Source organism: Cryptomeria japonica, chromosome 8 (genome assembly GCF_030272615.1).
Source record: "Cryptomeria japonica chromosome 8, Sugi_1.0, whole genome shotgun sequence".
NCBI lineage: Eukaryota > Viridiplantae > Streptophyta > Pinopsida > Cupressales > Cupressaceae > Cryptomeria > Cryptomeria japonica.
In genome coordinates, this window is record NC_081412.1 from 306,302,764 (window position 1) to 306,329,280 (window position 26,517).

Consider the following 26,517-nt stretch of genomic DNA (forward strand, 5'->3'; position numbering starts at 1 on the left):
GTTCAGAAAAAGAAATACACAGTATAAGGAGCTCCCAATTGCTTATATAACATTCAGATAATTATTAGTGCTTACACAAATTTAAAGCATCAATAAACATGTTTCATCTTAGGAACTGCAAATTCAGAAATATATTTGCTATTGAACTGATATAGAATTTCTTCACAACAGCAATTTAAGCTTTCAGATTACATAGAACTCAATATAGAATTCAAACAGCAACACACAGCAGAGGATAACTCTTGAAGGTTTCGTCTCAAGACCATATAGAGCTTGAACAACAACACACAGCAGAGGATAACTCTTGAGGGCTTCGTCTCAAGACCATATAAAGCTCAAACAGCAACACATAGCAGCAGTGGTGCTCTTGTGGGTTCCATCCCAAGACCCAAATCGTGCACAAAGGCAGACCAAAATATTCAGCATGCCAAAAGACAAAGTAGAGTCTTCAATATATACCCACTTTGGGTAGTACATTAACTTGTAGTGCAAAGCAAGTAAACAATCTGATTGCCTTCAATGAAGGGATGCCAATCTGTAAAGAGGCCAACCACAGTTAGCAACGAGTTGGCTGAAGTTGGTAGAAGCTTCTGGTTTACAAATAGTTGCATACAGATGGCACATAGTTGCCAAAGAGAAATCCTAGGGCGGTTTGATGCTAAAGACAAAACAGATCTAATTTCCCTTCTAGGATACAACTGTCACTACAAGACAAAATGGATAAAACTGCCACTACAAAAAAAAACTAGGCTTCTTCAAGAAGTCGATGGTTCTAACTAGAAGATTCCATACCAAATCTAGTTCTTTTTTCCTACAAAAGATAAGACTAATAACTGGCATAAGTCTGATTTCTTCCTCTGATTTTTCTGGAAGGAGATAAACTTGCACAGTTGGCAACCAATATTGCCATCCAAGCCAAGTGGCCTCATCTTTCACCGATTCAACACACTAAGAGTAAGCCTATTTCCCATAATTAAACCATATATCACCACACTTATCATGCCTTTAATCCGATTATTGAAACTAGAGAACAATTAATTATTCACAATATAATCAATAATTATTATATTTAGTACCCATCCTTACTTCTTCCTAACCCTAACGGAGGACAGGGATTTACTATCATAGGGCGCTTGGAAACCGGTCTACAAGTAGTTTCCCTCAAGGTTTTAGGACTCCATCCATACCGCATCTTGGGCTTGCCTATCTTGTGAGGAATTACTCTGCCTCTCCCTACACAAACCAACCTATCCTCTCGTAGGCACTAGTGAATGATTAAAGTCTAGACCATTAATATAAAAGTCTTTCATGTACTATGAATGTATATGTATTTAAGTATGACTGTCATACATATGGCAGTCTATACTAATATTACTATTAAATTCTGCATAAGAACATATCAGGTTTCATATATTAGCATACATATTAAACACATCCCCATGCATACCACCATAAACAAGGATGTTACTGCATGTAACTTAATAACAATTCTGATCTGATATGTTCAATGGTGATGTCATTGGATGCTTTGTTGATTCCTTTCCTATATATATCTCCATGTGTAGGAGAGGTCACACCTCTTCATCGTGTATGCCCTTTGGCATGAGACACACCCTTTCACCATTATCACCCTTTGAAAGAGTGCAACTCTTCATTATTTCTGCCCTTTGAAAGGGACACAACCTTTCACAATCAGATCTGCACTCCTTATTTAAATCAGATCTGCACTTCTGATTCCCAAATACCCCCCCTTCAAATAAGTTCTCTTCTCCCTTTTATACCTCATATTTGGGGGAGTCACAACTTATCATTTCATGCCTTTTGATCATTCATTAACTTTAACCAAATTTTAATTATATTTAATTAAATTATTTTATAATTTAATTTAATTTTTATTTTTAATCTTTTGCATTTAAATTTTACTATTATTATTTATTATTAAATTATATTTCAAAATGGAGACATTACAAAAAATGAGAAAAAAAATATATAAAAAGATACATACTTGAGAGTGTTAGTGTGAATAGGGTTCTTTAGCTATCTAGTTCTTTATTAGCTAGTTCTCCACAATAGCTCTGTTCACACTTAGTTAAGTTTACTTAGGGGCTTTTTCACTTTATCCCACATTGGTAGTGTTTTTAGTCTCTTGGGTGGTAAGTCCTATATATACTCACCCATTGTTCTCATATGGGCATTCTCATTTATTGTATGCTTTGCATTCTCTTGAATTGAATACAATTTTATTTAGCTAAAATCTGATTTCCATTTTTGCTTTCCTTCATTCATTTGCATTCTTGGGTGGCTTTTCAGCCAAATCTTACATGGCATCAGAGCGGTTATTAGTTGTGGGTTAGCATTTTTTTAAAAGAAATCTAAAAGTGTAGGGTTATTTTCTATTGGCTTGCTAGTTGCAAATTTTCTTAAGCTTCCTAGAGATATTCGTTGGTTGCTTAAAATTGAGACACTTTGAAGCAAAACAGACTACGCCATTGCATCCAAAAGGCCCAAAAACCCCTATTTTCATATAAAATTTGTCAAAATCAAAGATCGGAATTGTTTTTGGGATTTTTTGAAGGTTTTCATTTTTGCAAGATATTTTTTGTACAGCTGCCTTGATTTCCATGCTAGCCTCTTCTATAAGGCCACCTTGATTTCCGCGCAATATTTTTGAACAATTGCCGCGATTTCTACGCCAAATTTTTTGTACAGTTGCCTTAATTTCTATGCCATATTTCTATACAACTATCTCGATTTTTGTTCCACATTTTTGTATGACTGCCTCAATTTTCACATCAGATTTTCATACAGCCGCCTCAATTTTCACATCAGATTTTCATACGATCACTTCAATTTTTGTGCCAAATTTCCATACAGCTACTTCGATTTGTGTGCCCTAGTTTTTTAAGTTGCCTCGATTTTTGTGCCATAGGTTGTTCAATCACTAATGGTAACTTGTTTTTGCCATATTTTTGCATACGACCTCAAATTGAGACAATTCTTGTTTTTAAAGTGCATATTTTTTCGAGTACTTCACAGTAGTACTATTTATTTCAATTGCTTTAGTACCTAAACCTATAATATCAATATATGCTCATTTTATGAGAACTTGTAAAGGCATTGAAATCAAGTCCACTTAGCTTTCTATAGCTATTGGCCATTGTAATCGCACTACTTATAAAGTGCCAAATCATTCTGCTTTGGGGGGGGCCTTCTTGATTGAGTAATTCAAGGGGGGTCTCTTGGTGTGATTGTCTTTTTTGTTTTTGCTCATGTTCTCCCTTCCTTTCACAAATGGGTAATGTTAGGTTTCCATTGCTATCACCATACAACTACAACACTTGGCAACAAAATGCATGGAACTTCTTAATGCAACAAGGTTATACACCATATGTTGAACAAAAGATAAGTGAACCCACAGATGCTAAGGACAAAATACTCTCGATGATTGAACAAACAAAAGCTCTAGGTTGTCTTAGGAGTTTAGTGTCACTTAATATAATGTTTCAACTTGATGGTTGTAATAATTCACATGATGCATGGGACAAATTAAAAACTTTGTATGGGACAACTAATGAAGTTAGGGGTATCAACTTGATAATCAACTAATGGCACTTGATCCTAAGTCTTTTGACAACATCCAGGACTTTGTAACAAAAGTTAATGATTTGAGAGCACAATGTAAAGCATGTGGCATAGAGAAAAAGGGCATTCAACTTGTCTTGAGTACTCTTAATAAACTTGGACCAAAATATGCGGCTTTTGTTTCTAGTTTTCATACTCATAGATTGACTATGGGTGTTGCTTATACAATGCCTTCTTTTGCTTTTTAATCTAAATTGTTGATGCAAGAGCAAGGCGAGCTTCTATCCATAGGTCTCTTAAAGCCATCTCAGTCTCAAGCTTTATTGGCTAGTTAGTCAAAGGGGCGAAAGAGTCAAAGAAACCTAACAAGAAAAAGGAGAAGTCCAAAAAGAAGCCACAAAAAGATCAAGCAGAAGCACAATCTGCCCCAAAAACAGACACCTATCCCTATTCTCAACAAGGAGATTCTTCATCCTTTCGTAAAAGGGAATCATCTAAGAAGGAGAAGCCTACTTGTGCATATTGCAAGAAGATAGGACATGAAGAACACTATTGTTATAAGAAGGACATTGATGGAATGAAACATCTTCTGAGAAGAATAGAATCAATTTGCCTTCTAGAGTGTCTACTTCAACTTCTTCTTCCAAACAAACAGAATTTGATAAAGAAAAGAGTTACAATTTTGAGACAAGTAAGAAAAAAGGACAAGCTCTTTATCCTACTACAAGTCATGATTCAGGGAGATGGCTTCTAGATTTAGGAGCTTCTCATGATATGGCATCTTCGCAATCTATGTTCTCATCATTTAAGCCTTGCAATCTACCACCTATTTTGATGGGCAATCATACATATATGAATGTAATTGGGAAGGGATCTATTGAAATTAAGGATGGCACCTTCCATTATCTGTTGTGTGTACCTCACTTGACAAACAATCTCCTTTCCATCTATCAAATCACTCATGGTCCAGCAAGGAAGACTGTGGAGTTCACTCCCGATTCAGTCATCATCAAAGACTTGGAGAGTGGAGCGATCATTGCTACTAGGGTGGTGGATCATACATCTCGATTGTACTCCTTTTCAAACTTTGTTCCTATTGATGACTTTGATTCTTCAGATGATGATCACACTTCTAGTGTGGATTTAGATATTGAGGAGAACTTTGGTTACTTGAACTTGGGTATTCTCATATATGATCTAGTTCTTGAGCCTTGCATTTCATCTCCTATTTAGATCACAACTGTTATATTAGAACCAGAAAGATACAAATGCAGAATCTGAAAAATACAAACCAAGAGACTCTACGATTATCCTAGGAAAACCCTCCACCTGAGGGTGAAAAACCCAGCCACACCAAAATTGAATTTTATTATCAATATCAATCTGATACAATGTTTTGAAGCCTAAAAAGCAATGATTGTTCTCACTTCAACAATCAATAGTATAAATCAAGAAGCTTTCTGAAAATGATGACTACTATCTTACATTCAGAATATGATCTTTTACAACAAGATGAAATTACACAACAATTGAATATAGAAGAATTATACTAAAAGATCAAAAGCTAAAGGATAGCTGAAGACAATAGCATTCCTCCAAAAATACATCCTCAAAGAGATTACTGAAAGCATATAAAAGATTGCCTTGCTTAAGAATTACTACGCACTCCTCGAACAACCTGTTACAAAACACGCAATAACGAAAAGAACAAGAGCACGAAACAATATATCATGAAAAGACGGAAAACGGAAAGCAAGGATATCAAGAATACAGTGACAGTTACAAGATAGCTTGGAAACTCCTCTCACACCGACAAGAGACACCAAGGCAAAGACACACGTGAACCTCTTACCGACGGAGCTCATGGAAGCTGAACTAACACAAGCTCTCATCACGGAGTCACTCAACGTGATGTTGCCATGGAGTCTCTCAACATGACATTCACTATGGCTACTCCCATTAGTGAAAAGAGCCTCAAGGGATTCACCTCAAATTTCTTTGTCACAGAGAAAAGTGCATTACAAGGGATTACACCTCAAACTTCTCCCTCACAGAGAAGAACTCATTAACAACATGTACAAGATTCATTACAGCTGAGATTCTCTCTCAGCAAGAGCATCATTCTCCACAATACCAAGCTTGTCTTGGAAATAACAAAACTTCACTCTAGGAAGTGGCTTGGTGAGAATGTCCGCAGTTTGCTCTTCAGTGCAAATGTACTTAGCTCCACTGTTTTTCTTTGAACCATATCTCTCAAGTAATGATATTTTATTTCCACATGCTTAGATCTATCATGGAAAACAAGATTAACCGAAAGCTTTACACAGCTTTGGTTATCACAACGAATCACTGTAGGTTCCAAAGGCTGCCCAAACAATCCTGCAAGCAATTTGCGAAGCCACACTACTTCTCTTGCAGCCACACAAGTTGCAACATATTTTGCTTCAGCTGTACTCTGAGCAACACCTTATTGTTTTCTACTGCACCAGGAAATCATAGCTAAACCTAGGTTGAAACAACATCCTGAAGTGCTTTTCTTGTCAGGAACACATCCTGCCAATCAAGCCATATCCCACTGTACCACACACATATCTCAGTATATGTTTAGCTGCAACAAAATGAATATGTCTAGGCTCACACATAAACTGACTAAGAGTGTTAACAACATAACATATGTCAGGCCTTGTATTGACTAAATACATCAAAGATCCAATCAATTGTCTATACATAGTAAGATCAACTAAGTCTGAACTAGCTGCAACCTCATGTAACTTTTTCAGATTTGCTTCCATGGGAGTTGCCATAGACTTGCAATCTAACATACCAAATCTTTTCAAAAGATCATTGGCATATTTCCCTTGACTCAATATAACTTCATTTGGTCTTTACCACACTTCTAAACCAAGAAAATAATGCATCAAACCAAGATCTTTCATCTCGAATTCAGAAGCTAACTCTTTCTTACATCTAGCAATGAGATCATCCTCTCCAGTAAGAAATAAATCGTCAACATATAGAACTAAAATTAAGGCTTTATCATCAATTACCTTGAAGTAGATATTTGGATCTGCATCATTTTTGAGAAAACCCAAGCTCAACAAATACTGATCAATTCTTTCAAACCAAGCACGTGGAGCTTGCTTAAGGCCATACAGGGCCTTTTTCAATCTGCATATATGTGGATTCTTTCTCATGGATCACAAATCCATTTGGCTGCTCAATAAAAACTTCTTCTTCAATTACACCATTCAAGAATGTTGTCTTTACATCCATCTGATGCAATTTCCACCCTTTAACAGTTGCAATAGCAATAATAGTTATGATAGAAGTGTAACGTGCTATAGGTGCAAAAGTCTCTTCATAGTCTATGCCTTCCTTTTGTGAAAAACCTTTAGCTACAAATCTAGCTTTCATTTTTCTACACTCCCATCAGTTGCATGTTTAATTTTGAACAGTCACTTAGAAGAAACAACGGATTTACCTTTGGGCCTAGGAACAATATCCCACACATTATTTTTGATGATGGATTGATACTCCTCCATCATGGCATCCTTCCACACTTGCTGATTTGAAGCTTCTTCAAAATTAGAAGGCTCAGATGCTATAAAGTGACTCATCAAAGCTATATATCCTGCAAACTTATGAGGCCTTTTACTCTCTCTGAAGGTGCCACGAGAGGCTGCATATTTTTCAGCCTCTTCCATAGTGTGCCAAGCCCACAATGGTCTTTTCTTATTAGTTGAAATATTACTGGGACCTGCATAAGTATCTATTGAATCAATCGGATCAACGGGATCAGCAGAGACTTCTAAATCTGTATTCTTCCTCTGAATCTCTGAAGGTGAATCCGAATCAGCCATATCTATGTCTTGAGGAGGCTCAAAGTCTTCTCTATCAGATTCCATGATAGACTCTTTGGATTTCTTGCAAGCTACATCTTCATCAAAAGAGACATCCCTACTGATTTCAATTTGCTTTTGACCTGGAATGTAGATTATGTATGCTTTTGAAGTTAACTATAACCAACAAAGATGCCTTTCTTTCCTGAAGGTTCTAACTTAGTTCTTTTCTCTTTTGGAACATGAATATAGACAGGACATCCAAAAATTCTGAGGTGACTAATGTCTGGTTTGATACCTGAAAAAGCTTCTTCTGGAATCATGTTGTCTAGGATTTGATGAGGACTACAATTCTGAATGTATATTGTTGTCCTACAAGCCTCTACCCATAAAAATGTTTGAAGACTTTGATCATGGATCATAGCCTTCGCTGCCTCAACAATTGTCTTGTTCTTTCTTTCAGCTACACCATTTTGTTGAGGATTATAAGGGACATAGAACTCCCTCTTAATCTCAGCTTCAACACAAAAGTTATGAAATAAACCAGAAACATATTCTCCCCCATTATCAAATCTTAGAACCTTTATCTTCTTGTTGGATAAATTTTCAACAAGTGCTTTAAATTCTTTAAATCTGGACAACACTTCATCAAATTCTTTAGACTTAAGAAAATAAGTCCAACACGTACGAGAAAAGTCATCGATGAAGGTAACATAATACCAAAAACCACTAAGGGAAGCAATTGACATAGGGCCACACAAATCAGAATGAATTTACTCTAGAATATCCTTTGCTCTATTTTCACTACTATGAAAAGTACTCTTAACATTCTTACCTAGAGCACATCCCTTGCAGACACCTTCATGGTTTTGATTCAGCTTTGGAAGACCAACAACTACCTTCTCCATTGAAGACAAAGTTCTGAAATTTAGGTGCCCAAATCTTTTATGCCACAGCTCACTTGAACTTGTAGAATCATGAGCTAATGCTTGGATAGGATGGGTTGAAAGCTTGTAAAGACTGTCATGACGAACACCAATCTTACAAGCTGACTGAATGCTAGTGTTCTTCTTCCATGCAAGAAATTTTCCATCAGCAAAAGCAACATGATAACCCTTGTCTTCTAACGCTGAAATAGAAATCAGATTCCTCTTAATACCAAGAACAAAGAGAACATCACTCAGAAGAAGAGGAATACCAGAATCCAACTAAAAGGAAGTAGAACCAGCACCCTTCACAGAATAACATGCATCATCACCAATGATAACTTGGAGATGAGAATCTTTTTCCTTCAAGTTGGAGAGATGTTCACGATAATCGGTAATATGGCAAGAGGCTCCATTATCAATAAGCCGTGTATCACTATCAGTAGGAATATTACTGGAGAGAGCAGAAATAAATAAGAACCCCTCTAAATTTTCACTAGACTCTCTATGAGGAGAACCATTTACAACATTTGTTGTTGCAGCTTGTTGTTTGGTCTAGAAGGACATTCTCTAGCAAAGTGACCAAACTTGTCACATCTGAAGCGTTGTACTCTAGAGAAGTCCTTTCTTCTCTTAGATTCAAGAGCTGAATCAGAATTTCTATCTCTGTTCCTTTTGAAGTTTCCTTTCCTTCCTTTTCTTTTAGACGTATGGGCAACAAGAACATGATCTTCTTCATGATGAGATTTACGTCCAATTCCTCTTGCCTCCAATCTGCATTTCTCCTGAATGCAATCAGCTCTCAGTCGATCAAACTTGGGTAATCATTTCTTCCACTAATACCTTGAATGAAAGATTCCCAAGAGTGAGGAAGACCATTCATGGCCAGCATAACCAGGTCTTTATCCTCAATAGAATCACCAATAGCATTGAGTTGATCCTTCAATTCTGTAATCTTCATAAAAAAGGAAACAACAGATTCACCTCTGCTCATTTTAATATGAAGAAGTTGACATCTCAATGCTAGAGCTCTACTAGTACTATTGAATTCATACAAGATTTGAAGGCACTCGAACATATCTTTGGCTGAATTCAAATTGGATATAACAGGTACTAGATGATCCTTAACAGAATCAATTAGAATCTTTTTAGCCATGAGATTATTCTTCCTCCATTGAGCTTTCTCGGTATCATCTAAAGGTTCATCTACAACAGACTTCACGTAGTTAAGAAGATCATTCTCTTCTAGCACAATAAGAATCCTGAATTTCCATGAAGTGTAATGGGCTGCACCATCCAATCTGTCTTCAACTTTGAGTCCATTCACCATGATGGAAAAACTTGAAATAAACAGACTAGAGCTTCAAACAAAGAAAATTTCAAAACTAAGCAATCGGGTTCTGGATCTTTTCTTTAGACCCGCTCTGATACCATGTTAAATTAGAACCAGAAAGATAAAAATTCAGAATCTGAAAAATTCAAAACAAGAGACTCTACGATTATCCTAGGAAAACCCTCTACCTGAGGGTGAAAAACCCAGCCACACCAAAATCGAATTTTATTATCAATATGAATCTGATACAATGTTTTGAAGCCTAAAAAGCAATGATTGTTCTCACTTCAACAATCAATAGTATAAATCAAGAAGCTTTCTGAAAAATGATGACTGCTATCTTACATTCAGAATATGATCTTTTACAACAAGACAAGATCACACAACAATTGAATATAGAAGAATTAAACTGAAAGATCGAAAGCTACAAGATAGCTGAAGACGATAACATTCCTCCGAAAATATGTCCTCAAAGAGAAGACTGAAAGCATATAAAAGATTGCCTTGCTTAAGAATTACTACGCACTCCTCGAACAACCTGTTACAAAACACGCAACAACAGAAAGAACAGGAGCACGAAACAATATATCATGAAAAGACGGAATACGAAAAGCAAGGATATCAAGAATACGGTGACAGTTACAAGACAGCTTTGAAACTCCTCTCACACCGACAAGAGACAACAAGGCAAAGACACACGTGAACCTCATACCGACGTGTTGTGACCTTTTTCACACATCACCCCATTGCAAATGGGGACCCTCTCTTTTCCTGCTTTCTAGGATTTTGTTAGTATCCTGTGACCTTTTGCTGCAGTTTCACCAAGCCTTGTCCAGCTCAGAGCATTTCAGGCCCTAACGATTGAAAGTTAGTTTTTGCAAGTTATGTGATTCCAAAGTGTGAACACCACCAGAGTGCTTAGAGAGGCCAAAGGACGAAGATCGCAATTGATTTGGATGAATTTGGACAACTTTCTATTTTTAGAAAGTTTGCTTTTTTGCTTTTTCCTATTTTTTAGGAAGTTTCGTTTTTGGCTTTTTTAGCCTGATCCCCGATATCGCTATTTTTAGAAAGTTTTCCCTATTTTTTAGGGATGTCTGCTTTTTGCTTTTTCGGGATGCAAACCTAGGGTTTACACTTGCACCATCGACCAGCTCCAACCAGATCTCGAAAATTCCAAGTTTTGATCTAAAAAAGCTAAATCCCTAGATTTTAGGCTTTTTGCTTTTTCCGGGATGCAAACCTAAGGTTTACACTTGTACTACTGACCAGCCTCGACCGGAACTCGAAAATTCCAAGTTTTGATCTAAAAAAGCTAAATCCCTAGATTTTAGGCTTTTTGCTTTTTCCGAGATGCAAACCTAGGGTTTACACTTGTACTACTGGCCAGCTTCGATCGGAACTCGAAAATTCCAAGTTTTAATCTAAAAAAGCTAAATCCCTAGATTTTAGGCTTTTTGCTTTTTCAGATGATCCACCTAAGCACGGATTTCAAATTTCAAGTTAATCCGATTAAATTAGATTAAACTGTGAAATTTTGAAATTTCTTTGAAAATTCTTCTAAGTCTGGCTAACAAGGGTTTTGAAGTGTTTCTGCAGGTTCAAACCCCATCACGAAGGCTGAAGAGGCCATGAAGGAGCCATGCATGAAGTCCGCCATGCCTTAGGGATCTGTGTGGGTGCTCTCATCAAAGTCCGCCATACTTCAAGAAGGCCATGTGGGTGCCTTGCCTAAAGTCCGCCATGAGTTTGGAGGTCACATGGGTGCCCACTCCAAAGTTCGCCCCACCTTAGGAGACCATGGAGGAGCAAGGGTCAAAGTCCGCCATGCCTTAGGAGACCATGGAGGAGCAAGGGTTGAAGTCCGCCCAAGGAGAAAGGGGACCATGAAGGCGCTAAGGCCAAAGTCCGCCCCACCTTGATGGAGACCATGGAGGAGCAAGGGTTGAAGTCCGCCCAAGTCTATAGAGGTCACATGGGTGCTAAGGTCAAAGTCCGCCATGGGTTGAAGGGGCCATGAAGGAGGCCAAGCCAAAGTCCGCCACAGCTTGAGAAGCCAAGTGTTGGGAGCAACCTCCAAAGTCCGCCATAGGCTAGGAGGGTACATGGGTGTCATAGCCAAAGTCCGCCAGGATGATGGAGACCTTGAGGGTGCCTACTCCAAAGTCCGCCCCACCTAGAGAGGCCATGAAGGAGTCAACACCAAAGTCCGCCAAGGTAAAGGAGGGCATGGAGGAGTCAACATCAAAGTCCGCCCCAATGCCTTAGTCAATTTTTCACGTTAATAGAGGCCACGAAAGAGTTCTAGCCAAAGTCTGCCATACCTTGGAGAGGTTGGCAAAGTTCGTCAAAATTTGAAAAAGATGGAGATAAAATTCGAAAAATCAACCTACACATGGAAGGTCAAACAAAGTCAACATGATGTCACAGAGATTTCAGAATTAAATCCAAAATGAAGAAATATCTAAGTAAAAAAAAAAAAAAAAATCCTTAAAATAAATCCAAAATGGAAAGTTTTTTGGGAATATTGAGGGAATATTAAAAAATTATTGAGATATTAATTCAAAATGGAAAGTTTTTTTGAAAGGGAATATTGGAGGATTGATGAATATCTTCAAACTTAAATCAAAATGGAAAGTTTTTTTTAGAATTAGAAGTATGAGTTGGATGATTTTAGGGGTTTTGCTTAAAACTTGTCTACAAATACTTCATTATCAAATTCATTATTACACCAAGAAGTTCAAAATTACTAAGGAGAGCTTAGTAAAGTATGTCAATTTGAAGATCATCTGGAGGAAATTCTAGATATTGCTGGAAGTGGGATAATATTTTTTTTGGCAGAAGGCTTACAGATTTCTGGAGAAAGGCATCTTTTCTGAATTTTCTCAATATTTTGGTGAAAAGTCTAGCCTTATTCCTATCCAAGTCAGAGGTAAAATTAAAATTGTGAATTTTCTGAATATTTTCCAGAATTTAATAAATGATTTTTTTTCAAAAATTTTGGAGAAAGAAAATTATTTTTGGCTAAGTATGAAAATTTTCGAAAGTTTTAACACTTGATGGTGACTTCAACCAGCTTCAAGGCTGAGGGTCTAGAGGTGAAAATTCAAATTTTTTGGCTAAGTATGAAAATTTTCGAAAGTTTCAACACTTGATGGTGACTTCAACCAGCTTCAAGGCTGAGGGTCTGGAGGTGAAAATTCAACTTTTGTGGCTAAGTATGAGAATGAAAAAATGGAAAATTTTCCAACACTTGGCCATTTCGCAGCCCCGTTATTTTTTTCGAAATTCTGCAGAATTTTTCTAACTTAAAGTTTTTTATCATTCATCTGCAGGTCTTAAGCACCATGAAGTTCCAGGTAGATAAAGATGCTCCTCCAGAGTCAAGGATGACTTCCAAGTGGAAGAACATCAGCGACACCAACCTCGGACACATCAATCTGAGGGAGTTTAAGAAGCGAATGTTTGGTCTGGACAACCTTGTGCCGACCACCATTGCGCGGAAAATGATGAAGAGTGGTATCGTGCACGCTGTCGGCTTCCTCCCCACCATGCAGTGCAATGAACTAGTAGTTGAATGTGCCAAACACTACAACCCCATCAGTAAGGATATTGTTGCACCTGATGGAAGTGTGTTGGCGAATGTCAGTGATGAGGCCATCAGAGAGGCCTTCAAGATCCCTGAGTACCACAACACAGTATATATGACCAAGGATGAAGCTGACAGTCTGTACCATGATCACCTGGAAGAATATGATGCCATAGTTAATCATTCCTGGCTAGACAAGCCGAGGAAGGGCGCCTCTAAACTCCAAAGAAAAAGCCTAGTGCGAGCATACTTCAAGGAGGACATTGGGGACATGATTGTCTTGCTCAATAGAATAATAGGAAATCCTCAGGGAGCTCCATTCGAACCCTGGATGTATTATTTCATTAATGAAATAATCAATGGAGTAAAAATGATAGACTGGGCCCGTATGATCAGCGACAGTTTAGACAGCCAACTAAGGAATCTGGAGGCAAATAGGACTTTCTTCATGAGTTCTTACTTGTTCTATTCTTTATCCAGAACCTACAGGTACAGAGGTCTCACTTGTAGAGGAGAAGTTGGGAACAAGGAGAACCAATTTCCGGTATATGATTGCTATCCCCAGCTCCATATGGAGGAGAAGTTCCATTTCAAAAGGGTGAATGATGCCTTTCTGATGCACATTACCCGGACCCTTCAAGGTGGCCTGCACCAGAGGCTCTCTCAAGAGTCTATGGACTTCATCGATCAGTTCGGGTGTTGGTACATCCAATATCCAAAGTTCACTTACCTCCGAATTCAAGGATTCTCTGGTCCTCCATACAAGCTTCCAGCTTACCCTACCAACCGAGTGGTGTTGCTCGAGGTTGTGAGACAATTGGAGGAGTATATAGTGATTCAAAGGGATAAGCAGAAGAAGGCAGGGACATCCTCACTTACAATTGGTAATGGATTGGAAACATGCCCATCATCACAAGCTGCAGCTACCGCTGAGAAAGAACTGGCCTGGTATCCCTTTTACCAATACAAGGCAAGAAAAGATTTCGATCCATTCCATAGGATAAAGAAGATCGAAGGGACAACGTTTGAGCACAGACTGGATTTGGAAGACTACTGGGCTAATGCAGTCGATAGTTTCGAGATCCGGAAGAGGTTCTGGTCAAGAATTCCTTTAAGTATGGTGAGAGCAACGGAAGTGTTCAAAGTTGCCGATCAGGTGGAAGAAAGCCTAGAACTTCAGCAGCCAGGTTTTGAGAAGATGAAGAATGAACCTTTAGTCTTGATAGATTGGACAGAGGGAGAAAAATCAGATCTAGCAGACCTCATGAGGTTAGTGGTTGAGTACTCAAGGTGGTGGGCATCTGAAAAGACAAAACAGTTGAAGGCCAAAGGTATGGTTCTAACTTATGAATTAATGGGAGTGGATGATACTCTGTCCGTCCACCCTTGTACCTCCGTCGGTGATGCTCGGAATCCGGAAAGTGTTGGATCTCGAAAGAGAAAGGAGTTGGGTGGAAGCTCCACAAAGTGCACAAGGAAAAGGGTTGTAGTTTAGAGAAGAGAATCCAGCGAAAGTCACTCCATCCTAAGTGTTGCTTCCATTGCGCCTGATCAGAGTACAATTGGGGAACAAGAGATGAACATCTATGTGAGTGATGATGAAGTAAGAGTGCTTTCTCAGCCAGTTGAGGAGGTGGTGGAGAAGGTCTTCCGAACTCTAGACAGAGGGCGGGATGAAGCCCCTATAATCTTCTTGGATGGCATACCAGCGAACCCAGGAGAAGCAGACGATGAGTTTGATCGGAACACTGTAGAACAATCAACCATTCCTGATTGGCTCAGAGCAAGGATAAAGGCCAAGGTTCCCAAGGATGTCCACTCAACTAAGGAGGTTACCGCAACATTCTTGGAGAAGGTGAATGAACCCGCCGCAGCTAAACCACCCAAACCAGCCAGGAAGTTCTCCTTGATCCAGAGAGACAGTGCTGGATTCAGGACAGTCCAGATAGCAGTGCCCAAAGAAGGGAAGACTAGGGACAATGTCACCGCAGATGACTACAAGATCACCACCATAGAGATGGGTAAGCCTACCCAGGACCAGGAGATCCAATATTTTGACGACTCCTGTAATGTTCTAGAGACAAGGCTGGCTCATGAGAAAGAAAAGAGAAAGAAAGTAGAAGAAGAGAACCAGCAGTGGAGGAAGTATGTTCTTCACCTTACCAGCCCGCTCAACCATGAAGTCCCAGCTACTCCACCACAGCCTCTTCAGCAAGGATCAATGAAGGACTATGATGAGATGAAGGGATCATACACTCAAGAAAAGGAATGGATTTCAGACGCTGTGATAAGTGCTGACACCCTGGTAGAAAACTTAGTATCAGCACATGAGGCAACTTCTTTGTTTATTGATCGTATCCAGGATCTATCATCCAATTGGGAAGAAGTGGATGAAATTCAAAATGAAATACTCCCTCACCTGAAAGTTATCCAAGGCATGTCAAAGAAGAGCTTAGTGGATGCAGGCATCATACAGACATGAGACAGGTACGACTTCGGCACGTGGTACTATGCTCTGGTCACTTGGATTGAGGTTCTGAAGAAATCCGAGACCAAGTGTTTTGAGACAGAGGCAAGGGTTAGAGAAATCCTAGGCAAGGTATTCCGAGTGGCGTCAAAGATCTGGCAAAAGGAAAGCCTAAGGGAGAAGCATCTACAAGTAGAGAACCTGAGAGCCAGGATTCAAACAAGCTTCTTCCGAGATTCAGGGATGAATAACAAAGGCGATCTTTCGAAGATTGCAAACTTCCTCTCCATCGATGACAACTTCCTCACCCAAGCAGTGGAGTGGGAAGGCATCCTTGCCACATGCGCCGACGATGTGGATCTCATCGACTTCCAGATTGGCGGTTTGCCAAGTGTCACCATGGAGGAGGTCAAGCTCGTGGTGTCCAGATACATTGAATCTCTGAAAGAGGAAAGTGGCCACTCACCTCAGTAAAATTAGCAGCTGCGCCACTTGTCACTCTTTCATTTGCTTAAACTGATAGTATTTCGGGAAACCCTAATTAGGGTTTAGGAATTTCAATCTTGGCCCTTGATCACTGTTTGATCTCGACCATTCATTTATTTTTGAGAAACTATATAAGGTTGCCTCCCCTCATTTGAAAAGGGTGAGGTTTTTGATGTATTGTTGCTTAAGGTCATTTCCAGATAATATATTGCATGTGCACTGCTTTGTAATCTCTATTATTTGAATGATTTGCATGGTTTCAACTGCCTCAACACTTAGTTAGAAATGATTTAGATTTGCTTTCATTATTGATTAATTTGAATGAAGGATTTGATAAGTATCAATTGATGGTGTATTTCCGCTCATACTTTTGGTAAATGGATGATTTCCATTCTACCGTGCAAAGTTAGTCTGAGCCCATCCCCTGTGCATCCCAACACCTCGATCATAAGCACAACCCATTGAAGATTGCACCGGCCTTGTGTAGTTGTCCCTAGCGTGGCGAAGCAAGGTTTGGTTTCTCGAAAGCATCCAGTTGATACCGTCTCCAGAATTCGTAGGATTAGATTAGCCTCCCTGAACCCTATCTCTTTTTCCCTTTCTTTTGAAAGTCTAAATCCCAGAAAATCCCAAAAAAAAAAAGAAAGAAGAGCCTAAATTGCTATATCCATCTAAGTCCAACAGTTCAAGAATACTTGTCAAACGTAAGTCCCCCTTGAAAATTTCAGCATACACTACCCAAGAAGCTATTCCACTAAAGTCGCTTGTTCGCACATATAGACCTTGGAATCAATAGTGATTTTTCAGGAGAGGAAAGAATACCTTCGGGTAACCTATCCTAATGTTTGGTAGATGATAAAACAGACACCAACACGACAGAGCTCATGGAAGAGACTAAAGAAATATGATACAATATCTACTGAAGTTACAAACAATTACACAACTACTATTGCTCCTGATGATGTTTGTGTTGCTACAGTTTTGGCTTCTTGTGATTCAGTGCAACAGGATATACATTGTCTTCTAGATATAGATCCTTGGGATGACTACTTGACAGACATTGCAGGTTTGTTTATGGAGTCCTATCTTGCAAATTTGGGAGACACCATTGATGACATGCATCCTCTATTTGATGAAGATGACCCTTCTTCAGTTGTTGTGAAGGCACACTCTGACCCTCTTCTTCATTCTCTACATGATCATTCTTTCGAGTTTGATGTGATTGTGGATACTTGTGTACAACATTTGGAGGAGGTCTCTTTATCTTTAGAGGAGACACTTGAGGCTTTGGATCTTGTTCTACATTCATCTTCACTAGATCCTGGATTATCTTTTTCAGCAATGTGGCCTAGTACACCTATTTTGGAAGGGGCAACTTTCAGCATTGACATGGGGACACATAAGCAGCTTTCAGAGACTCCATACATCATGAGATTTCTTCCTACATCTTCCCTTCAGGAATGGGAAGACATAATTCATACACCTTTGGTTTTGTTTCTTCCTAAGGGGAGGAACATTGTTCGACGATCATGGACCATCTTCTACCTCCAATTTCAAGCATCTAGCATTGGTGCACTTTCTACATTGGAGGCTACATTGTCTCTCAACTTCTCTCATGGTGGGACTTTTTCCTCACCTGGGGTTTTATCCTTCACATTCTTCTTTGAGAGTTATTTGTATTGTCATCCTCTCTTGTGGGGAGTTTTTTTCCAATTGGTTTTCTCCTTCCTTTTTTGTTTAAGACGATATTTTGTACATGGGTACCTCATCAGGCCTAGTTGTCGAGACACGTCTTTGTTTTTTTGTCTACATTTCTCCCTAAGCTGCACTTAAGGGGGAGCGTTAATGTGAATAGAGTTCTTTAGCTATCTAGTTCTTTATTAGCTAGTTCTCCACAATAAATCTCTTCACACTTAGTTAAGTTTACTTAGCGGCTTTTTCACTTTATCCCACATTGGTAGTGTTTTTAGTCTCTTGGGTGGTAAGTCCTATATATACTCACCCATCACTCTCATATGAGTATTCTCATTCATTGTATGCTTTGCATTCTCTTGAGTTAAATACAGTTTATTTAGCTCATTTATGATTTCTGTTTTTGTTTTCCTTCATTCATTTGCATTCTTGGGTGGCTTTTCAGCCAAATCTTACAGGGAGAATTTTAATTGCATGAGGCTGCAAGTAAATAGAGCCTTGCTTATGTATGTACCACCAATCATGAGCATTTTTCTTATATTTCTTTCAAAGAACAACATCATCATGATTCCTTGAAGATATGAAATGGTCAAACTCACTCAAAACAACACTTTGGATATCTTTATTTAGATATATCATTCCAAATGCAGCCTTGTAGCTAGTAGCAACATCCTCATCCCTATTTGTTGGCACCCTCATCAACAAGGAAAGTATCTCTTTGCTATAATATTTTGGCAACAAAAAAAATGCTAAGAGATCTAAGTCGGTGGTCATCTTGTTCCAACAATCAACGATGATCTTTTACCTGTGTTACCAAGAGACCCATCTCCTACCCCCTGAGATGCGTACCGGAGACGAAGATGCGTCTCCAGTACCGGAAATGTCTCTGGAAACTTCCCGATGCACAGGCCACTTAGATTGGCCATGGTACCAATATTCTAAGCAATTTTAATTTCAATTTTTGTTCAATTTTAAATTTAACATTAAACTTTACCACTGTTCTTGTTTTCAAAGATCTATGTCATGATATTTTCTATAAATTATTAAATTATATTTAAAAAAATTGGCATCTCGAAAGTACCCCCGTCTCCTATTTTTGAAATTTAGCCGTACCAATACTAGTACCAGTCTCCAACGTCTCCAAGTACCCCCGTCTACCGGTAACCTTGTCTTTTACACATTTTTGAAAAATGTTTCCGGTGAATCATGTTCCCTGGCTTCTATTATATTTCTTATTTTCTCAACCATGGAGTCCATGCCATCATAAATGTCATGATCTATATCAACATACCTAATCATGTTAATGAGGGCTCAGTGAAACTCAAAACATATTCCACACGAACCCACCAGTCATTATTGAGGATCAATGCTTTAATTTTTGGGCTCTTTCTATGTTTGACTATCTCCATACACTCCACAGGTTGTTCATGGCCATAGAATTCAATACCTCTCACATCTTCACGAGTCATCTTAAGACAATTGTGTGAGATGCAAATCGCAATTCAACAACCTAATACGGTGAAAAAAATACATGTCACATATTACCAGTTTAAAATAATAATTAAAAAATTAAATTTAATAAGTAAAATTATGTTCAATAACTCCAACTTGGAGAACGTCCTAAAGATGCCTTTTTACAAATGATGATTAGTCACAAACATTTGGACCTCCTCACCTTTTGTGTAGATTTGTTTGACCCACTCAATTTGTGTGTCAATCTTTTGCAATATCAAATTGAGTGAGTGGACCGCACATGGTGTTCAAAAAATGTGACCATATGTACCCTCCACTATAGACCCAACTGCCCTACAATTTTTAGCATTTTTTGTTATTACTTGGACAACATCTTTAGGGCCCCACCATTTCAACGGATTATATGAGAATATTTGTAATACTTTGGATTACCCTATATTTTTCCCTAGAATCACAAATCCAATAAAATCAAGGAACATAATATAGTTAGAGATATAACTTTACCCAAAGGATGTAAAGCAAGATAGATCTGTGTTGAGATCCTACAATCATGTTAGACAAATATTGAAGATACAATTCATAAGATCAATCATTATCTTAGTCATATGATATATCTAATTCATTAATGAAGTTCAACCAATAAAGAGTTAGAATAAGGATGCATGATAGGGTGCCTATATATGATCCTCTACCCTAGGCCCAAGAGCGGATATACCATCCCTTTTGGCCTCATGTGGCCCTTGCCATCCATGAGGTGATGTACCTAGTGAGGTGTTCTATAGTCATTCCCCCTCCTCTTCTCATCCTTATCCCCCCCTATGATTGGAGTTCCTTAATCCAATGGTCAGCCATGATAGAGGTTTAAGGCGAGATTACAATAGGGTGTCCGAAATGTTAGTTTTAAGCAATCAGATGTTAATTTAACCAATTAGATTATAATCAGACTGTGCATAAACAGTAACAGCAATAAAACACAAGACACAAGACACCAATACCCTGAGAAAACCTCCCTCTTGGAGGTGAAAAACCCAGCCTTTAAATGTGATATGTATTATCTCAGATTGCTGTTCAAGATATCGGTGATGAATGCAGCCCTTCATTAACAGCAGATGATTAGGAGGAGGAGCAGATGTTCAGATCAGATTCGCACAAGAGACCTTATGAAGAACTTTGACAACTTCGCCACCATCAACCTTAAAGAGTTTGCACAATCGCCTTATAAAAGTTCGCATGAGGAAGGATCGCTGCTAGGAGAGCAGATAGCATTTGATGATTATTGTATTCAAATGACTTCATCTTGAAGTGGTTATATATCAACCTTTTGGCGCCAATTATCCTAAAGTCGGCTTGCATGTTAATTAAATAATGTTATATTGTCATTGTACATTTCCCACGTTAGACATTTGGGTCCAGCCCAATAGTCATTGAATTGCCTTTCCACATTACATATGGGCCCAGCCCAATAACATATGTAATTCCCTTTACACGTTACATTTGGGTCCAGCCCAATAATATATTTAATTGCTTCCCACGTTACATTTGGGTCCAGCCCAATAACAAATCTAATTGAGATAATGCATATGAATTTTAATTGTCATTTGACAACATTAAAAATTCGATAATCAGGTATCCGAACTAGCTAACATTTTCAACACGAAATGTCCTTCCCTTCTAAAGCCCAAGGGCAAGGCACTCCTTGCACCCCCTTGGCCTCATGGGACCACCGGTCAAACACCATGAAGTGTTGTGCTTAGAAAAGGACCTGATAACTGTTTCCCCTCCTTGCATTCCCTGATTATCTCTATCATGGTTGTCTGCCGCAATTTAACAGACATTATTGTCTATATCCTATGTGTAATTGATCATATAATAATATAATATTAGATGGCATCCATACAAAACAACATTATATTGCCTACCACCAAATCACAAGTGTAATACTTAATGATTGTATGCCTGAATCTGGCTGCCTTGTATCAGATCTCTTCTTGCATCATTGGGTTGCATATATATTGTTCGGTTGTGAGTACTTATGCATATAATTACATTAAGCTGCCTACCACAATAATTACTATTTCATACCACATCACAATAGTAATACTTAATTTGTTGTATGCCTGAATCTGATACCTTATATCAGATCTGCTCTTATTCAATGCTTTTTTCTTTTTGAATGGATTGTTGTATCTTAATTTCTTCTCCCTTCCCACTCCCATCTTATCCTCTTTTTATACCCCTTCATTCCTCTTCAAGAGGGGTGACTATTTATAAAGCAACTCTTCAAAGGGTCGGCCTCCCATTAGTAATGACTTTGATTTTATTTAATTTCTCACAAGGGGCGAATACTTCAAGGGGTCGGCCTCTTATTGTGGGTGCTAACACTTAAGAGGTCGGCCCTTATATTAATTTTCTCTTGCTCTCAACTACTTCACCTCAAGTATTTATCTCAAGCAATCAAGACTAGGTCAGCCCTTCATCATTTTAACCATTTTGTTCTTTGTTCATGAAGGTCAGCCAGCATTATTTTTACTTATTTTCATTAAACCTAAGTGTTTACATAAGGAAGTCAGCCAAATATGAGAAAATTGTGATGTATTATAAATAAGACAATTTTCTTAATCAGATTTCAAGAAGGTATCAAGACAGGGGCATGACAATATTGGCAATTAAAGTTGGATCTTTCACTTGCCCCTCACAATTCACTGCCTTCAAAAACATTGCCCCTTTAGGGTACACTGCTATAACATAGATCAATGGTTTGCTTTGGCAATCTTTCTATCCATCAGAAATGATGGACACACCTATTTTAGGTCATGTATTCTTGAGTGTTCTCAATAATGCCTCTACTAAAGCTTTCTCCTTCGCCAATAAGGTGGTTCACACCTTTTCATACTCAAGATTAACATAATCGGAAGGTGTATTGGAAAGGGTCATCATCATATCCCACCAATATGGTGATCTAACAAAGTTGAAAGGAAGCCCATTGCTATAAATGCAACGAGCAATACTCTGATCTACAATCTCGCTCGCTTCATTCTTGAAGGCATTCTCCAATGGGCCTCTTCTATGTAAAGCCAAAACATTCTCATCTCCGGAAGATGGTGGCATTGGCATGAAAGGATGTTGGCCAGCCGCTTGTGATAAGCCACTAGGAAGTTTTTGCAAGCTTGTCTTGGCTGGAGGATGTGTAAGAATCTTTGATTTATTACTTACTATGGCATCTTTTTGTTCTTTAATATAAGCCAATATTTGATACTTTTTGACAACCCTTTTTTGTTTGGCCCAAGACAAAATCTTAATCCTTATAAAGGAATAGCACACAAGTGAGCTTTGACTTGAGAGTATGAGCTCTTATACTCTTTAGCACAATGGATACAGTGCCAAAGATAACCTCACCACAAAGAAGTTATTCAACCATTGTCGTATGTTACCAGAGAGGTGACAATAAAACAAATTTAAATGAACTCTCTGCATTTGGAGCAACTAAACTAAAACTATCAATCATTTTGTATGAACCTAAAACAAAAAAAATTACAAATTAATAACCCTACAACTTAATCTAAAAAAAACATCAATAATATAACCCCTTATTATGCGTGAAAGTTTTAAAAAAATATTCAAAACTTACCAAAGAATTTTTTTTAAAACTTGAAAAATCTTCAAAACAATTATTCAAAATATGAAAAGAAAATTAAAATGAAAAATTTGCTCACCATTGATGGTTAAATCTTCTTTGAGCATTGTGCAAAAATTTCTCCCCTATTGGTGTAGGCTTAACTCTCCCTTAGCCCTCACCTTCGGAAAAAAATGAACCAACCTCAAAACTCAAAAATGGTAGCTTAGAGGGAAAAAATGCAGTTTTGGCCTTTTGTGTTTGTTAAATGAGGTGCAAAGTTTGTTATCCAAGCCTTTTGGGAGAGATGTGTTTTTTTTATATGCTTTTTTATTTGTTTTCGGGGGCCCATGGGCCCCAGGTTCACCCAAGCATGTCCCAGGTACGCCCAAGGTACCACCTAGGCACCCTAATTTCCCTAAGGGTCCTTCTGTGAAAGACCCATTGAGAACCCAAGGCACTTGGGCAGTACCTTGCGCATACCCAGGTCGAACCAAGACCTGTTTTGGACCCATACAAGGACAACGGGGTAAAACAAAGGAACCGGTAACATAGCAATAAGGTATATTGTGTGGCATTGCATCTCAAATGCCCTGGAATACTGGCTGGATATAGTGAGGGAGATATATGAATCAATGAGATGCATGGAGAAATCTAAAATGATGAATGAAATTGTTAAAAAGCAATTGCATAATGAAACGAACAGAAAGTGTGGAGTTCAGTCTTGTCTACATTCATTATTATTAGTGACCACCGCTGAAAATCAGAGACAAACGAACAAACAAACTTAAAACCCAGAAGCATTAATTGATATACCACAAAAGAGAAGGATAACTTTTTAAGGAATCTTCTCCAAAGAAGAAAATAGGTGTATAATGCCCAGCTAAAATCAAATTGCTAAGACTTGAATAAGAATTGACAATGGAAAACCTGTAGATGCCTGAATCAGTGACTTTTTGCTCAAGCAAATTACTGAATACGTTATTAAATGGAGGAACATACGTTGTGAGGAAATGTTGAAAGAAAACAGGTGTTTCCAAGGAAAAATTCTCTCTGAGCAAAGAGATTTAACGGACTTGTTAGAATATATATATAATGATGTCTAACATTATTCATAATAAATAACTGGAATGTATCCCTGATTGAATGGATACGGTCACCATCCAAAATAATTACCAAGCTATCATAACGTGCAGTCCAGCAGGCTATAGTTTAGTTATAAGGTAAGGCAATTGCCATTGTGATGACTGAGCACAGCACGTGCTTGGTGGATTAATATGGCCGAAACAAAAACCATAAAAAGGGTATGCCTATTGGGTCTCTCGGTCAAATGGTATCCTAAGCTTAATAGCGTCATCTCAGTATCTGTTAGAATTTACCACTTCACCAAATACATTTTCTATATTAAGAGACGTATTTTAAAGTCATCTCAGCTTTTCATGTAACTCGCAACCACACAAGCTCTGAATTCCCCAAACAATCCAAGACTCCTCTAAGTTTAGCAAGAAAACGCAAAGCAAGGTTTCAACAGTATTTCTCCCGGATGTGTCCAGATACTTGTTTGGGGCGGTCGTCGGCGTCAAGTCGACTCTGGCTTGCATATCTCTCAAATTGAACGCTGAAAGTAGCAGGAGCCAGTTAAAAGATACAGACCTCGGTATGAAAAAATAAAAGGTTTTCAACTGTTCCTGACATCATAAATTTATGTTGAAAATTTCAGCCGAGGTAAAGATCCAGTCAAAATTAAGGATTGTTTTCTTTTTGGTGGGTAATTATAGTATCTGAGATTAGCATGAAGATGAAAATGTGAAGGGAGAAAGGCTCACATGTCGAAGGTGCCGACGAGGGTTTCATTGGCGGATCTGAAAAAGGGAGCCAATGATTCTGCGACAGAGGCGGATTCGGAGGCTGATCCTGTTTCCACATCCACCTCATTTTGTGACGACGATGGCACGGAGACATACGCCTTCCAATTTGCAAGTAGCGAAGTGGGGCGCAACTGAAACTGTTGCTGCTGCTCACCGTTATTAGTTGGATTGACTCGTGTGAACCAGGAACGCACCCTCTCCTCCATTGCCTTTCCCTTGAATCAAATGGCTATTACCACAGTGCTCATTTTATGCAATATTTTTCAAACTTTCAACATAGGGCTCTGCCTATTTTCTATTCCACGGGTTCCATGCATCTCATTTCACTATTGAAACTGAAATTTTACTCGCCCAAGGAAGGTTTTTAAGCACTTCTACCAATTTCTATTGGTATAACGAATTAGTTCTACACGATCATCTTAGAGAAAATTGCATAATCGAAACTCGGAGATTTGGATCATTGGAATAACTACAAAGTTGGTTCTCTTTTGGGGTTAGCCTAAGAGAAAATGAACCCTACCATTTAGGTAGCCCTTCAAAGGCATCTCTAAATACCTCTAGTTTAGGTAGCAACTAAACACAAGCAAAATAAAGAAATAGAAGAATAGATTTGTGGGATAGAGGACAAAGCTATAGACAAACAATTGACTCAAATCTAAGGCAAAGTATTGACTATCATTTTCTATTTTATATCTTAAGTATCTAAAGACACATTAGAAAAGATTAAATTTGTGGGATAGATGAAAATTTTATAAACATAGGTGTGACTCATATTAGTTGAATTTACCCTTATAATACATATCAATTGATCCAAATCGAAGGCAAAGTATTGACTATCATCTTCCATTTTTTATCTTAAGGTACTTAAAATTTAACACATTAGCAAACATATTTAATGTTTGATTTCCCTAAAGATATGTCATTAGACTCCTTCAAATTTATCTTCTTCTATTTGAATGTTCTAATATTCATTGCATGTGGATGTCTTATCTAGGTTAGTTCATATAATTAATATAACAATTTCTTACATAAATTAATTAACCTAGATAAGACCATTTCATATAAGGAAAGTTTATTTTCATTTACATTTTGGTGAATTGTATTCTCTTACATGACCTACTTTCCCTCTACTATTTCTTCTCAAAATTAGAGTTTCTAGATTTGATATAACTCTTATTCATTGTATAAGGTCCATAGTCATGTATGTTTCTGATATTGATAAAAGTGGGATTGAAAGGACCCCAACCCCTGTACAATAGAGTAGCTAGACGAAAAACAAAGTAAGTACCATGAGATATGAGACAAACTAAACAACCCAACAAAATAAACAAGAGTGATACACATCTCTAACATATTTGTCACACACAACGCCAATTGAAAAAACAAAATAGGGACCCCAAGGCTCAAATTAAACAATGCTAGACCCAATCATGTTCAATTTCAAACCATTAACTCTAGTATGAGATTGGGAGAGATTTAGGAAGACATTTCTTCTTCTTTGTGCCACAATCCATGAAATATTATCATCGAAGTCCATAAAACAAGGAGAAGTAGGTGATTATTCCTCCATGTATGATTTGAGACTGTATATTATCATATGCCAAGATTATTTGACTTCTTGCTTTACCTATTTCTTGACACGCCTTAAT

At 38.1% G+C, this 26,517-nt stretch overlaps 1 protein-coding gene across 1 annotated transcript in view; it reads right to left on the minus strand.

Moving 5' to 3' along the window:
- LOC131060570 (protein transport protein sft2) overlaps positions 1-25,379 on the minus strand; it is a 41,649-nt gene extending 16,270 nt beyond the window's left edge. The window contains exon 1 of the mRNA XM_057993839.2: positions 24,827-25,379. Within this exon, the coding sequence (XP_057849822.2) occupies positions 24,827-25,074 (248 nt within the window). The 5' untranslated portion in view covers positions 25,075-25,379. The remainder of the gene's footprint in view (positions 1-24,826) is intronic.
- Positions 25,380-26,517: the final 1,138 nt, after the last annotated feature.